At 41.4% G+C, this 17,090-nt stretch overlaps 1 protein-coding gene across 4 annotated transcripts in view; it reads right to left on the bottom strand.

The window, feature by feature from the left end:
* Positions 1–17,090, bottom strand: part of plxna1b (plexin A1b) — a 254,801-nt gene that overhangs the window by 71,575 nt on the left and 166,136 nt on the right. For all 4 annotated transcript variants that reach the window (XM_012870500.3, XM_012870503.3, XM_012870502.3 and 1 more), the window contains exon 10: positions 10,889–11,089. In XM_012870500.3, the coding sequence (XP_012725954.1) occupies positions 10,889–11,089 (201 nt within the window). The remainder of the gene's footprint in view (positions 1–10,888; positions 11,090–17,090) is intronic.

Here is a 17,090-nt window from a genome sequence, read left to right as displayed (position 1 = left end):
TTGTTGTTCTGGAGCATAAAAATTTGTGTTTCAACAAAATCAGAAGCAACTGTTGCTTCCTGTCAATTAAGGAAACGTTGAAGGGACATTTATAAATCATTTGAGTTAATGATCATTTAAGGCATTGGACAATATGCTCAGGAGGAGTGGACATCCCTATAAATTCAACCCAAAGTTGGCCTGTTAAATACTCAAAGAGACTACATAACACCCAGCTTCATCCGGATTCTGCAGGCATCAGTTAGCCTACTACTCGTTAAGGGTCAAGACATTACACTGCAAAAAGGGAACTAAAAGTAGGTAAAAGTATTTGTCATTGATTTGAGCTGGTAAATCAGACTATTTGCCAACCAAATAAAATTGCTGCAATTAAAATAAGAATAATTAATCTCCATCATCTCATTTCAAGTGCAGGATCTCTAAATATCTTATTTTAAGGGTAGAAATTTGCATTCCATTGGCAAATAGTCCTATTTAGCTGCTCAAATCAAGTAAAAATATACAAATTTTAAGAAACTTTTGCTTACTTTTAGTTCCCTTTTTGCAGTGTGGGACCTACTGGGGGGGAAACGTTATTTAGAAACATTGCCAGATAATATTTTCTTGGATAAAAATAAAATGCTTTGGACAGATGAGATCAAAGCTCAATTGCTAAAGGAAATCATAACTACAATGGCTTTGGTCAACACTAAAGTTAGGATTTCTGTTACTTGTTAAATTTGGAAAGAATTCATTTATTTCACTGAAAGAACAAAAATGATGGCATACCTGTAAAGATTACTGAATAAATTCAGTAATCTTTTTTTTTTCAGTCTAACACATTGGTTTTGTGATAACTTACAGACAAAAATGAAAACCCAATTAAACTCAAACCAAAAACATCTCCCACCATCTGTCCAGCCCAGCAGTGGACGAGTGACACTTTTGGGTTTGTTTTTGCAGTGACAGGACCCAAACTCCTTGAAGTCATAGAGTCGAACATGAACTCCTCAGCGTACCAAAGGACTGTACTGACCATCTGTCTAACAGCCGAGGGTAGACGGAGAGATAGTCTCGTGAAACAAGACAAAACTTCTAAAACGCAACAACATGGAGTACTTTTTATTCACAATGACTGTACCTAAGAGGCAGGAAGAAGAGGAACAGAGCAGGAGACCAAAGGACTGAAAGGTAATCAAAATCAGGGAATCAGTGGAAGACAAGCTCCCAGGGTAACTAAATAAAAGCATTAACTAAAACTATATGACTCAAATTTATTCTAATTCACATTGGCCATGCAATGTACATTTATGAATGAATACCAATAATTTGACCATTATTAAGGAACCTTACTGAAAAACGCGACTTTAAAAGCACCGCAGTGCCCCAAAATCAAAATCTGATTTGTGTCATCTGAGGAATCACATGGCAGCCTTTAATCTGCAGCAGCTCAAAGCAGATTCCAGCCAGCCTCCCCCCCCCAAGCCCCCCCCCCCCCCCCACACACACACAAACACAGTCTGCAGGCCAATTAAAACAAAGCCAGTGTGTGGTATGGCTGAAAGAGGTGGCAGGTCCACTATTTATATCTCATTAAGCTGTGTAAGGCCATGCCAGGCCAGACTGTACCATGCCCCGCTGCACCCACCCTACACCGAGCAGCACCAAGGCCCTCATTAGCCTCCTTCCTGACACTTTTAGCGGCAGGAAGGTCTGAAAGAAAAAAAAAAAAATGCGCATGCTTTGATGCATTTAAAATGAAAGGTTTACAGCCTCCAGTTATTGCAGCCAGTTAGTTATATTAACAAATCCCATAAGTCAAAAGGAGTGAAACTTGCATCAGTACCCTGACTCATTCCCCTCACATACACACACGCTGGCCGGATGTGTGACGGACTATAACACAAGCGTGGACTGTGTTAACCACTCTCCCTGCAGACATGTTTGGCCCCGTCGCCAGACTTCTATTTGCGCTCTCTATCCATTCATTTATCTATTAATCCAACTTTCCTGTTTGCCATTTTTCTTCTCTCATTTCCCATTTGAAGTAAGCGGGTTGTTTGTTCTCTCCTCTATAGCTGTGCTCATCTTCCACCTCGCCTCCTAATTTATTGTTTAGATTCTTTCATCTCATCTAGCCGCATCAAAACTCCCTTGCCTTTATATTCGCCCGTCTTTTCCATCTTTCTTTCCCACACCACAATTTTCTCCAAATCTGTTGCTTTTGTACTTGGCCGTCCTGCTGTACGAGTGTGTGCGCGGGAGCAAAACCCCCCCCCCCAAACACACACAATGGTGTTGATCTCCGCAGCCCGACTGCAATTCATCATCATTTTATCTGCCTTAATTGGATGCCATCAGGACCTCGAAAACGTCACATCCCTTCTCCAACAAACAGCTGCTCTCTGCGCACGCTGGGAAAATACACACCGACACACATCTTATATCCAAACTAGATTTTCTCCTCCTGACCCCATGTCTGCTTTTTTTCCCCTCGCTGGTGAAGAGTCGAGAGAAAAAAGGAGGGTGATGGAGTGGCCGACTGGTTTATCAGACGTTGAGGTAATGGTGTACGGCTTGAGCTGATATCATCTGTCCTCTCATTCCTGCCCTCCGGGGAGAAACAAGGAAAGAAGGTTAAAGAGGGAGAAAAAAAGAAGGAGAGAAGAGACGTACAACTGAACTAAGAGCTAACGACATTAAGGGCCAGACTGCTAAGAAAAGGTTTTTTTTTGTTTTTTTTTTAACTATTTGAGCCTCTTCTTTCAATCTTGGTGTTAACATTATCTCCAGCTGTTCTTCCTCAGCCTCTGTGATCCAACAGTTTGGACATTTACACAAACTACAAGGTGTTTTATTGTAATAGTACATGACACTGAAAGGAAAATTACACAATCTATAATTTCCTTTCCAAGCAAAAAATCTGAAAAGTGCAGTGGTGCATTTCAGCTCTACCACCTTCACTCCGATACCCCTAAATAAAACAAACCTAGAGTGAAACATGGTGCTGGCAGCGTCATGCTGCAGTCTGGCTTTTGAAGGTAATGTGCTTTAAGTCTGGAATAAATATCAGAAAATCCTGGAAGAATACGCATTACAGGGTCCAAAAGACTTGAGACCGCTGTGGGGGTTCACCTTCAACAGGACCGCAAAACCAAACATACATCCGACATCACAATGGATTGTTTTACATCTGAGTATATTCACACGTAAGAAAGTCAACGTTCAAAATTTAGAACTTGAAATTAGATGTGCATGGCTATACATTCAAAACATTTGAGATTGAAATATTTAGAAGAATGGGGAAACATCTTGAACTTCTAGATGTCCAAAAGTGGCACTAGTCATGGGCTGGTTACCGGTTTCACGAAATACTGCAATATGATAAAGTCACGGTTTCAAAACCACTAAAAATCTCCATCATACTGTTTCTGTGGTATAAGTGTTTTTTAAATGTCTTGTCAGAGAGAAAGTGGTGGCGAAATCTCTCAGGTTGTGTGCAACCACAGTATCAGGTCCCCTCCCTTTGTATTGCTGTAGAAGGTAGCTTTTCCAAAATGTTCACTTCATGAAAGTTTTAAGTAATGTTATTCAACAATCCTAAACCCCAGGTGGATATACCGATTAGATGACTTTTAAAGGCAATTGATTCTGCAGTTTATTTAGGGTCATTAGATTCAAGAGGAGGGAATAGGAATCCATACAATTTTTCTTAAATTTTTATTTTTGGAAATATTCTGAAAACCATTTATTTATTTTCTTCCAACTCACAATTACGCACTGTTCAGCGATGGCGTATTTCATAAAAACAAAATACAGGGAAATTTGTGGTTGTCAGAAGACAAAATGTGGAAAAAGTTCAAGGACTATGAATACTTTTGCAAAGGACTGTGTGTGTGTGTGTGTGTGTGTGTGTGTGTGTGTGTGTGTGTGTGCGTGTGCGCGTGTGTGTGTGTACACGCGCACACATGCACAAGTGCTTGTTTGCTCCTTTGACCCCGTTTGGCAGTGCTACCACAGCTTTCACAGTCCCCAGCTCAGCATCCTATTGGCCCTTTCACCTGAACCACAGCCCCTGATTGGTCGACAAACACCGGGAAGCTGTCTTTTCTAGGTCAGAAAAGTGGACAGCTCGGATGCAGACACCAGCTTGTGGTTTTGGTAGCTGCTGACCAGAGTTTACTTCCACCATACGGTCTGGCTGATGGCTGTGAATCTGTCAAGTATTAACGTGGGCTTTTTCTGGCAAAAAGAAATGCGAAGAATACAAAAGAGGACACATTTTCCCTCCTCACACAAAATGATCAGAGCGGTTCTCCAATTTATTTGATAGTGGTCATTGGACAGGGTGTCATTTCATCAACTTTTACAGGCTGTAAAAAAATGTACTCTGGTTTTAGCAAAATGCCTGACTTCAAAAGCCAGATATGCAAACTGCTATGAATTATTACTCGTACAATACGGACCTAATGAAAGCTCAACACAGCAAAATTTAGAGCTTTGAGCAGTTTTAATAATCCTCACCCTAAATGTAGGAATCTTCAAAGTCTTAACACCTTAAACATGGCCTACTTGTTTTATGTCTGCTTGCCAAAGCAAACCCTTTACAGTCCTGCGTTTCTTTCTCCTCGGGTCTATAATCCACTTGGTGTTCCCCCGTTGGGATCAGCTGGTGTGTGCGGAAACTTAATACAAAAACGCTGAATTCTCCCATGAGCACATATGGGTAGCCAATACTCAACATAGGTAATATAGAGCAGGAGTTGCACTATCATATATCCTGTGTAGCACATATACAGTGGGTTATTGACAGCCTCCTCCCAGGGGATGCTCCATGAGCATATTATGATATCATGGCCACTGTAGAAACAGCAAAGTATGGGAAACTAGAGTTTAAACCTGATCTGACTGTGGATGTTCTGAATATCCTGTGGTGAAGTCGTCTACTCTTGGATGGTGTGATATTGTATGAAAGAGAGGAGAAAGAGTTCTGGCCTCAGGAGAGACTTTAGAGGAGATTTTCTTCTCTCACATGCTCTCATCTCGATCCCCCTCCCTTATGTTCTTTGCGACATCTCTCTCCCTCTCTCTCTCCCCCTTTCACTTTTCTCCATTCATGTAACCTGAAATTGTCTATTAAGCTCCAATTTCCCAAGTCCATCTAACACCCTCTCATCTTCATTTTTTTTTGTAGTCTCTCTCTCTCTCAGGCATTACATCTTTTTTTGTTCTTGCTCAATCAGTCTCGCTTTCCTCTGGTTCTCTGCTTTTTTTTCCCTTTACATTTGTCCTCCCCGTCTTCTTTTGTCTACTCCTGATGTCCAATTCTTTCAACCATAATCTCTCAACTCTAGGGGTGTAAGGGTGTATAAAAATGAAAGCATATTCCCTGTCACAGTGAAGCCTGTCCTACAAAGCGCCATTCAGTTGTTGTCAGCATGAGAGTTTGTCTGGTGAAATAAGTCCCGGCTATTATTAGGACCCTGAAACGTGAATGAATTTCATACTCTTATTTTGAAACAAGGCAGGAAGGAGTTTTTAGTTGCCATATTGTGCAGACAGAGTGAGCTAAAGCGGCTTCAAAGGGGCAAAAAGCAGCACCAGTCTTGTATGATGCGTGAAACAGAGGTTTTGCCCTAGCATGGGGAAAGGCCTGTTAAAACGCAGCACCCACCTCGGTGTGGAGGCGCCTGTGGCAGATGGAGCCTGCACCGAAATGTTGAAATATGTTGAACTCTGGCTGCTGTGATGCGTACTCTTCTGGTCGACGTAGACAGGATATCCATCAAACTGATCGTTACCAGGCAGAATGGAGCCGGCCAGTGTGGAAACAGAGTTTGCAGAATGGAGGCCGTACTGCAGCAGGTTGAGTTAATGTAAATGTGTTATTACAGCTGAAGCTTTGCATGTCTCTCTTTGCACATTTGTACACCTCGTCTCTTTACTCCACTAGGGATGAGGAGAACGAAGCACCGTCGGTGTACTCTTCAGTCTAGTCCCACCGGGTTTTCCGCTGACTCCCGGGGCAAGCTCACTTTGGTATGAAAGCCACAATGTCTTGCAGCTTTTAACTGCGTTTCTGCTTCAACAGACCTGAATCAAATAAGTACGTCATTTGTAAGACTCTTGGCAACTTGAATGAATACTGAGGAGCCAATTCAGCTATTTGACTCAGGTGTATTGGACCAGAGACACAACTAAAAGTTTCAGGACATCGGCTCTCAAGGACTGGAGTTTGACTTCCCTGGCTGATGTGTTAGCAGCTGGCTAATTGTCAGTGTCTAACACCAGTGCTATGATCTGTTTGTACTGGGAAGTCAGAGTTATTAAAAAAATAAAAAACAGTGACCTCAACAGAAATTTATTTAACATTAGCTAACCTTCAACCTTCATTAGCAATCCTGACATCAAACTGAAGGCTAGCAAAAATCTTGAGGGAGTATTTTATTTCCAGAAACTAATGTGTAAGCTAGCATAATGCAACTTTTGTTCAATACATTAAGCAAATATCCCACTGAGGCCTAGTCCACACGGAGCAGCATATCTAGGATAAACAAGACATTTTTATGCCTTTCAGCCACATATGAACAGCATTATACATCGCTTAAAACGAATGATCCTAAATGTTGGTGAAGATTCTCTGTCACCAGGTCATGATCAATCCAAAAAAGGTTAAAAAAATAACTGGACTTCTATTCTAAAGCCACAGAATAGAAGTCCAGTTCTTTTATTTTCTAACCTTTTTTGTATTCAATGATTCTAAAAAGTCTGGCCAATGTGGAGATTTATAAATGCTCTGGTTTTGAGCCTGCATGTGTACATGAAAAGACGGATTCATGTCCAGCGCATCATGGTCTGCGGCGCATATTGCTGCGTTGCGTCACACATGTGTGACCATTGTTGATAGACTCGGCCGTCAGAGAGGTTTTATTTACATTATATTCTAATATGGTGTTTAAAAGAAGCTCAACTTCTTTATCTGTCCACAAGATCAAACCTCTTGGCTCCACGTTTCATTCCCAACAGGAAGTCGGGATTTTTTTTGGAGGATTCTGATTGGCTGACAAAAGTTTTAGTTTTGCAGTATGCTGCCCCCTACGTATCTGGCAGAGAAAAAAAAAAAAAAAAAAACAAAAACTGCTCAGTGGCGTATTTCTGCAGGTTGGTGTGGATAAAAACTTTTCTAAAAAACCTCCCGTGTGTATGGTATTATTTTTAAAAATGGTATAGGGGAGATTTTTTGAAAATCCCTGCTACAGGTGGACTAGGCCTGAAGCTGAGTTGTGTTGCTCCTTGGCAACACTACACATTATATTATGGGCGCTGCACACAAAAAATAAGGTTAAAAGGTACCAGAATAACCTGATTATTCATCATTCTGATGAGTTTTATCACATTAACCCAGCGGGACACACTGTACAGAGGAATCTCTGTGAGAACATTCCTTTACTGTTTGAATGCATACAATGAATATATTGTTGTCGACTTGCAACTGGTCATTGAGCACAAGAAGAAGGAAATCCAACAAGTTTTCTGACCACCAATTAGTCTAGGATCTGAGTTTCGAGTTCCGAGACAAACAGAAAGGAGCATAAAGTTGAAGCTGCATGTCAAGCTGAACTAAAAGCTTATTTCAGAATTTCTTAATGAGCCTAAACAACATTTGATAATCTCTCTACATCTGAATCTAAAAGCACGTCTGAGCAACACAGCTCTACACTGAAATGAGATCATGATATGTGATGTATGAAACAGTATTTGTGAATTCCCAAAAATGGTGCTAGAATCTCCTCTCCTACATTTTATGAGCCCAATATTGTAAATTGTCTCTTCAAATGGATCCATCACTGCCTCCATACTCAACAGAGCTTTAATTTGTTGAGTATGTGTATCTTAGTTTTAAACACAGCTTTTAGAGAAGAATCTGAGTCACTCAGACTCGAAGATTAACCATTGGTTAAGCACTCCACAGTTTATCAACTGATTAGCAACCTGACACCGCCCAATAAAGCCGTCTTTTTGCAGTAGTCTAAAGGAAGTGCAAATTCACAAATGCATACAGGGCCATCATGGGACACACACGGTAAGACATGTTGAGGGACGGACATGTCAACATGCCTACAGACAGTGCTCAAGCCCTCTCGCCATAGGCTTGTGTGTGTGGCCATAAACGAACAGATGCAGCGGTGTGTACACAGCATAAGAGATGAAGTCTATTTCCACCGCAGTCATGCATGATTCATGGAGTCAGCGCTGAACGCTGTCACAGCATGAATAAACAGAGAGGAGCCTGTGTGAAAACCTGAGATATGAAGGTCTATAAATGGATAAACTAATATTTAAGACCACATTCTTGTGAATTATTGCTCCCGTGCTAAAATAAGATCCTCATTCTAATAATTCATGACACATAATTAAACTCATAATCTCAAGTCTGCATGAATTATGCCTTAATGGCAAGTTCATGCAGCTGGCACCTTTTTCATCTCCTGAATCTAAATACGGGTCCATGAAGACTCTACGCATGTGCTACATCGATATCTGGCATGGCAGTCAAGTTGCTAAACAAGGACTGAGCGCTGACAGCCCGAGGCTAATTACTGCTAGCATATCTGCACGGTGGACATCAAATGGAGAGATTAAACTTTTGGCCAGAGCTGGACTGTGCGGCTTATTAACGCCGGCCTTGCAGCTACTATAAACAGTCGATATACAGACATTTCTGTGGACAGACAACCCTGTAGCAGGATCATTATCCCTGCCTTCATTGTCAAGCGTGTGCCGACACCTGTAGACTGTCCGTCGATATAGACAGAATCCTCTCACAGTGGATACCCATTAAGACCTACAGCTGAAGGTGGACCGCTGCTCAAGAATGTAAATGACGAAATGCCGGAATATCATGACAAACGGCAACAGCTTCTCAACCAAAAATGACATCTAAGTGTTTCTAATTAATCACATATACTATTCCCTGTTGCTATGACACCTGCAGAGCCCGCATGAAAAACTCAATTAAAAAGCACTACTTATCATCTCATTTCTAAAAATAGAAACACAGAATTACAGAGGCATGAAGTTAAGGTGAACTTATGAAGGAAGATTGAGCGCAGAAAGCGGGGAGCAGCAGGAAGGCAGAGAGGAAAAAGATGAACTCTGCAGGCGGATGGAGGAAAAGAGAGGGAGAGGTATGGAGTGGAGGTGTAAACATGATCAATCCGCTCCAAACTAGGTTCAGAGAGAGACTTCCTCTCCACATTTTCAGCCTCAATGAAGCGCGACGCTAGCTACCTCTTATCTGTCATGCTAGTTTGAAGCCAAACACGCACGTGCACAAACAGCCACATTCTAACACCAAACAGGCACGGTCTCACATGCACACCTCTGCGTACCTGCAAATCCTCTGCGCACACACACACACACACACACACACACGCACACACGCACAAGACGGATTCTTACTAGACGGTGTGCAGAAAAGAACCCTATGTGGGAACACTCAATCCAGTTAATATGCATCAGTACCCGTTAAAGCCATGAGCGCATACGGTACCTTGGAGTAGTGTATATAAACCTGGAACTGTGTCACGGTTTGTCATGTCAGCAACGCAAACATCAACGTGGTTTAACTGGGATTGTGTGACAGAACAACACAAACTATTCAAAGTATGAGGTAAAACAGAAATAATACATTTTTTTGCAAGTAATCTGACAAATATAGACTGGATTGAGCCCCCCCGTTAAAAACCTTGTAGAACCATAGTTCCCTACAATTACAGTTCCCAGTTTCAGGGTCCCTAATAGCTTTGCATATTTAGTGACAGACTGTTCTTTCTAGCCTCTGAACAACAATTTGCAAGTTTTGCCACATTATTAATAGAGCTAAGGTCTGAACTTTTTTTTTTTTTTTTTTTTTTTTTAGAACTTTCTAAATTGCTTCTGAAGAAACACATGCCCATAGCATAATGCTGCCGCCATGTTTCACCACAGAGGTAAATGGCTCAGGGTGATGTGAAAGTGACTTGTGACAGCAATTGGTTAAATTCGATTTTTTTTTTAGACGCATTAATGTAAAGGGGGGTATATACCAATGCATAATCACACTTTTCTGATTACGTGTTAAAAACATTTACTTCATTATACTAAATTAGATATACAGGCATGTTTGGCATTGTAATGCAACAATGTGAAAATATTGAAAGGGAGTGAAAACCTTTGCACCGCAAAAAACTAAGCAATGAGCATTCATGTCTCAGCCTTATTCACTCATGCTTGATCGATATTTTAAATCATGTCCTACAAAACCCAAAGCAATCGCTTATGATTTGGACCAGTAAAAACACTAAAGAAAATCCCATCATAAATACATGCATCTTAATCCAAAGTTTAATACTTGCCAACAATATTTATTTGCCAACTAATAGTTCAATGCAACACATAAGCATTGGGTCATTTATCTAGACTGTCACCAAGCCAGTATGCAATGAGTGCATAGTGATTCATCATGATGGTGAGCACATTTATGTCCAGAATGGTCATTAGCTGTTGGAGGCTATTATTTAACCTTGACCAAGTCAATGCCTTCACTGGGATCATGATATAGTTACCCGGTTGTATTGATCTGAACAAAAGTAATGGGGATGCTTTCAATTTGTAGCTAGCACACAACATCATTTGTGCTGCAGTTCATTAAACAGTCCAGTTCTTTGTAGACTTTAGTTTTGGGTATAAAAATCTGAACTGGCATACTTATATTTTACACTTAAAATCTGTTAAGATTATATTTTCAATGACGACTCAAGAACACACCACTGCCACATCCTGTGTTCTTCAACATGAACAGGGCTAAAATGGTATCTTTTAAAACTCAAGAGTTTACCCAGAATTCCCATAATCTTTCTGTTCTTACCTCTGTTTTCTGGCACTGGATGGAGGTGCTGTTGAAGCGCAGTGCAGGAACACTGCGGGTCACGCCCTTGATGTCAAAGAGGCACTCGTAGTTCTTCTGTCCGGACTGCGGTTGGGGTAGGTTCCTGGCTGCCAAGGTGATCGGCTTGGTGACGCCGACCGGCATGTAAATCTGAGTGGACGGCAGAATCTGGGGGCAATCCTGGAAAGAGGAAGAAATGGAGATGCTTAACTTCTATCTCTAAAAGACAAAACATGCCAGGGAGGGTTTTTTTCAGGAGAGTTAGAAAGAATGAAAAACAGCTCTAAGACAAAATGATGGCTGATGAAATCAGCTGTTGCCAAAATTATTACAGTACACTATCTCACTTGAGACGTATTTTGTTTGCAATCTAAACTGTTTCTGTAATTCAGTGGCAAAATAGCACCTCACAAAAATTTTGACACCCTTTTAAACTATTCCAACTTTTGTGACGTTGCAACCACAAACCTCAATGTATTTAATTGAGATTTCATATTATAGACCAACATAAAGTAGAACATCATTGTGAGGTGGAAGGAAAATAATTCATTGTTTTCAAAACTAATCTAATCAAATGAAAACAACTGCCTTCACCTGTGTGTAATTGACTGTAAAGCATGGATGTAGCAGTTCTGTGAAAGCCTCAGAGGCAAATTTAGATATCAGTGAACATCATCATTAAGATTGCGTTGTGTAGCAGACAAGTCAGAGGTAAAGTTGTGCAGATATTGAAAGCAGAGTTAGCCTATATAACAATGTATATCAAGCTTTACACATCCAACAGAACACAGTTCAATCCATCACTTGAAAATACAAAGTACAGTTTAACTGTCAACCTTTTAAGATATAGTTCTCCACCAAAACTAATAGGCTGTGCATGAGGAGCATAAATCAGAAAAGCAGCAAAGAGACCAAAGATAACTCAGGAGGAGCAGCAGAGCTATTGTGGTAGAATATCAGCATTTTCCATGGGGATGTTTTTTTTTTTTTTACCATCAATGACCTGAAAGTTGGTTCAGAGTTGATGGGAGGAATGATGAAGCTAAATACACAATAGTCCTAGAAGAAATGACTTGAAGCCAGGGCAAAACTCAGCAAAACAACCCGGAACGTACAGCTGGAGCCTCAGTGGAATGAAGTATATTGATATAATATGCTCTGACTAACTCTGCCCAAGGCCAAACCTACAAGGGTATTCTAAAAAAGTATGCTCTCAGGGGAACTGAACGCAAACGCATGTCACATCTTTAGGATCTTTATTTGTTAAACATTTTTTAAACAATGTATACTTTTCCTTCTGCATCACAGTTATGCACCAGAACCTTTTAGGGGCCTCATAGTAAATAGGGGGGATACACATGTACATGCCAATATTTCAGTTTTTAATCTTATTTTTAATTATTTTTTCTTTATATTTTTCCTAACTTCTCTTTATCAACATAAATTATTTTGTGCAGATCCATCGCATAATAGGATTAATCTTTGCCAGGCACTATACATAGGGTATTTTCTCACCCATCAAATCTTTGCTCTAGTGTCATGGCGATGCAATAGAGTCATGTGTGAAACGAAATAAGTTCTGTGCTTCATGCACACATTTTGAGAGTATGCGTGCAAGTCTGTGATCATGGGAGAATCCGAGAGGCTCGCTTAGACCATCTGGTAAACACCCATCAACTGAGGGGAAAAACCCTGCAGGGTGTAATGTTTGAGCATATATCCTTGCATAGATGTGATGAAGATGAATGGTTTCCTCAACCTGCAATTGGATTAATTTAGCTTGTTTGGGAAAAGAACAGGACGGGGCAGAATGCTCGGAGCAGAAACTTTCCAAAAACTGAAATTGTTTCACGGACTGGAAGAAAATAAGTCATTACAGTGTGTCAAAAAGCCCCGGCTTTACAGGGTAACAGAATCTTATTAGAACTTCAGAAAAAAAAAAAGATCTTTGACCAGATTCTAGCTTAATATTCACTGCAGACACACGTCACCTCATACCCTTTCCCTTCACTTCTCTCTTTAAACACATATCTGACTCCTTGGTCTGTAGATTCTCCTTTCCCCTTTCTTCCAGCTGTAGCTGCTGTACATTGGAAGCTACAGCGCGTCCCTGGGGCCTGAATACAATGCAGAAGTTTGTTCATTAGCCTGCTTAGCCCTGGCTTTGTGTTTCGGATCACACACAAACACGCGGCCCCCCCCAACACATAATGAGGGAGGGGAATACTACAGGAGGAAGACGAAGCGGAGTACAGAGGACTAGACGTATAATCAACCAGGAGGGAGGTGGGGTGAGCAGAGGAAGGGACCAGCAGGAAAATGGATGGTTAAGAAGGAAGGAGAAAGGTAGGGAGCGGTGGAGGGAGGAGAGGATGAGAAAAGGAAGGGAAGGACATGTGAGATGGGAAAAAGAAGGCAAAAAGGGTAGTTTAACTGGGAGGGGAAAACAATGAAAGAGATGTAAATAGAAGAATAAGCGAAAAAGGCTCATTATCAAATGTGATGTAGAGCAGAAACACAAATAGACTAAATCTATAGGCCTGCTTTAAAATAAAAGGGCAAAGAGGGATCTTTTTATCCTCCTGCATCTTTTCAATCTATTTATCCATCCATCCATCTCCAGCCACATCGTGTAACGAGTCCCCGACAATGTCCTACTTAATTAACTGCCTGGAGTCTCAGACAGCTCTAGAAAATTGATGGAAGGGGCCGGGGATGGGGGTGGGGGGTGGAAGGCGGCAGAGTGCGACAGAGGAGGAAACGGAGATTGATTTGCACTTGTGGCTTTTGAAGTCGAGTCACAGTATGGTACTGTAAGCTCACGTCAAATGCTGCGGACTTGCATCACTCGGGGTGACACAAGGTGGAGGGGGGGGGGGGTGGCAGGGGCGAGGTTTGAACACCCTGCTGCTATGTCAAGAAAGCTTTTGAATCGCAAGCTAGCATAGCCTGTAGCATAAGCTGCTGCTAACTGATGTTTTATTCATCCATCCATCGACTTGGTGTCAGCTCCACCATCTACTTCTCGCTTCTTGGCCAGTTATATTTCCTTATACTGTCCTTTCAATTGAATCACCTCTCACTACTAATGCATACACAGCTTTAGAATTTCAAATAAAAGTGACAGAAAGGAAATTATTTTGATATGTTGAAAAAAAGACTAGCTCATCGTGTGCCACTTCTTACCATGTGTAAGAATCTTAAATCTACATTATATGCAAAACATCCAAAACTAAATTGCAGAGGCATGAAATGACCCGCACCTGTTCTAATAGCTTGCATGACCAAAGGTGTTTAAAATCAAGCGTTTAGGCATGTACATATAAACGTTTGTGAATGCACGGGTTGCTCTCTGGAGAGAAAGGAGATCAATTTAAGTTTAGTACTATTACAGAAGGCCATCAAGAAGTAAATTCTTCACTACTGTCAGTGGTTTATAAACCGGGGGTAAATGGGAACAGCAGTAACTCAGCCACAGAGCGAGATAAACGGTTATACAGCTTTAAATGTCACACAGCCTTCAGATTAGGTCGAGGACAGTGCAGGGAGAGTTGCATGGAACAGGTTAACTTAGCTGGGTAGCTGCATCCAAACTTGGACTTCTAGGGAATGAGATGTCCTTTGGACTGCCATCGCTTCGCCGTCTGACAGTAAGGTGAACAAAGTCTCTGGTTTGGGAGATGACAGGAGAACAGTACTTGCCTGACTGCATTGTGAAAAGCCTAAAGTCTGGCAGAGGAGGGATTTGGGTCAGGAGTTATTTTCTTATGGGTTGGCCCTTGTCTCTCTGTTTTAGCTAAAGGAAATTATGGTGCTGTAGCACACAAAGGCATTTTGGGCTATTCTATGCTTTCTACTACGTGGGAACAGTTTGGGGATGATCCCTTTCTTTAAGTGTGTGAAAGTGCACAAGACAAAGGTCCAAAAGGACATGGAAGATGGGGAAGAACTTGACTGGCCTGCACAGAACCCTGATCCCAACCACACAGAGGACCTTTGAGATGAATGGGAGAGACAGCAAGCCAGGTCTTCTTACCCCACAGCAGTGCCAGACCTCACAAATGCCGCCCTGGAAGAATAATTAAATATTCCCCTAAACACACTCCTAAACCTTGTACACAGCCTTCCCAGGGGAGTTGAACTTGCAGCTGTAAAGTACGGGCCAACTCGTCATTAAAGCTTGTGCAATAAGAACAGGCTTCTAAATGCTTCTGGCAATATAGTATATCACTGTAACAGAGCACAGTGGCAGGAGAACCACTTAAGCATTATATTAGTTTATATATAACTTCTAACAAGCAAACAGACACGCTACTTCACCGCTGCCCTCGCCTCTGCAATGCTGCATTTGAAACAGATAATTGTAAGGGGACTGTTAGGTAAAGGGACGGGGAGAAAAAAAAAGGAGGATACTGAGGGAGAGAGATGAACTGAACACCATTGTGCGAGGAGAAACAATTTCATCAGTCTTTGTGACAGGTGCCAAAACAGTTCAAAGCCCGCATTAGGGCTACAGAGTACAGAATACACTGAAACAATATTTTACCGAGGGGAATACTTTGAAGCTAGTGGAGAGTTTTTTTTTTCCTCTTTCCTTTTTTTTTTATTCCCTTCCTTTTCACAACTTCTCAGTTTTCAATTCATCTGTGAAGATGAATGATTTGGTTTTCTTTGCCAGATGTGACACAGCATCTGGCGGATTTAAGGATGAAAAAGAGGCAGGAAGAGAAGGGGATGTGCATGTGTGTATATAAGGACAATGTGCATTTTTGTGAGTGTGTGAATCCACCTTATGGGCTTACTGCCAGACACGGTGTGCGTAATAAATGCCTCAAGAGCACTTAAAAGGTATTATACTGAGTCAAATGTCTCACGAAAGATCAATAAAGGAGCAAATTGCAATTTAAGCTTTTCTTGACAAACAGATTCTCCAAACCATGAACCGTTTACACAGACCAGCAGCTCGCTTCATAAGGGTCATTTCATCTTGCTGCACTGTAGACAGGTAAGAGGTGCATTTAGTAAAGCTGTGTGCGTCTGTGACATGCAGGAGATGCATGAAGGAATGCATGACGCAGATGGTTTTGTCTTCAGCACAAAAACATCTGCTCACTTTTAGGATTCTGATTACTGTCTTTGTATTCAAACATCTTTATAAGCTTTTTTTTACCGTCAACACAAGCACAACCTAAAACTGACAAACAACCATAAAGGCAATACTAACTGTGAAATTAATTCATCCGCTGATCACACATAGACTTAACGTTATGTATATGCACCTGGATGTGTGCAGAAGTGTGTGCTTGTGATGGCTGACATCCAAGTAGCCAGAGGGGTCTCTTTAGCTCTGCATATTTGTTATACCTCCAGGGCTGCTCGAGGGCACTGCTGCATTTCCCGATTCTAATGGCATGTATAAATATGTAGATTCTAAAGGGGAAATGCAAACAATCTTTCAGATGCTCCTGCCTTTTAGTTTTCTGCAAAAACAACAACAACAACAACAAAGCTGGGTTGTTCTGAATTCATCTTAAATACATTTTAAAAGCTAATTTATACAAGTCCAAAAAGGCAGATTATGATGCCCAGCTTATATTTGGCCCCAAACTCAATGTTCCATCCTGCAGGTTGCGGTTGGGGATTTATGATAGGATGGAGAAGGACATGGATCAGGAGGCTAGGGCATCAGGCGGAATAATGGGGGCACTTCTTCAGTCTGTCAAAGAGCTGAGCCAAAAAGGCAAAAGCCTTGATTTAACAGTCTGTCTACGTACCGACCCTCGTCTACAGTAATGTGTATTACAATGTGACAAAGAATGAAATCCCAAATACAAGTGGCTGCAATTAGCTTCATCTGTAGGGTAGCTGGACTCACCCTTAGGTGCCACACCAAACGGGGACATTAGATGCGCGCTATAAAACAAGCCTATATAATTTTCTATCAAACAACTCACCCTGGCAGATGGCCCGCTCTCTAAGGAAAGACGCCAAGCAATCCTTTTAAAACTCATTCTTTTCAGGAGCATTGCCACGTCTGATTAAAAACTATGCAAGAGTCCAGCTACCTTTTCGGTCAGTGTGTGTTAAAGGCAGTAATTGATGCACGTTCATTGGTGAGATGCACCACAACGCTCCCAGCGTGCGTTTCCCTTTAATGACGGGACAAGGAGCAGAGTCATCT

The sequence above is a fragment of the Fundulus heteroclitus genome, chromosome 20 (assembly GCF_011125445.2).
Source record: "Fundulus heteroclitus isolate FHET01 chromosome 20, MU-UCD_Fhet_4.1, whole genome shotgun sequence".
NCBI classification, from domain to species: Eukaryota; Metazoa; Chordata; class Actinopteri; order Cyprinodontiformes; family Fundulidae; genus Fundulus; species Fundulus heteroclitus.
This window is presented reverse-complemented; position numbering and strand designations above follow the sequence as displayed.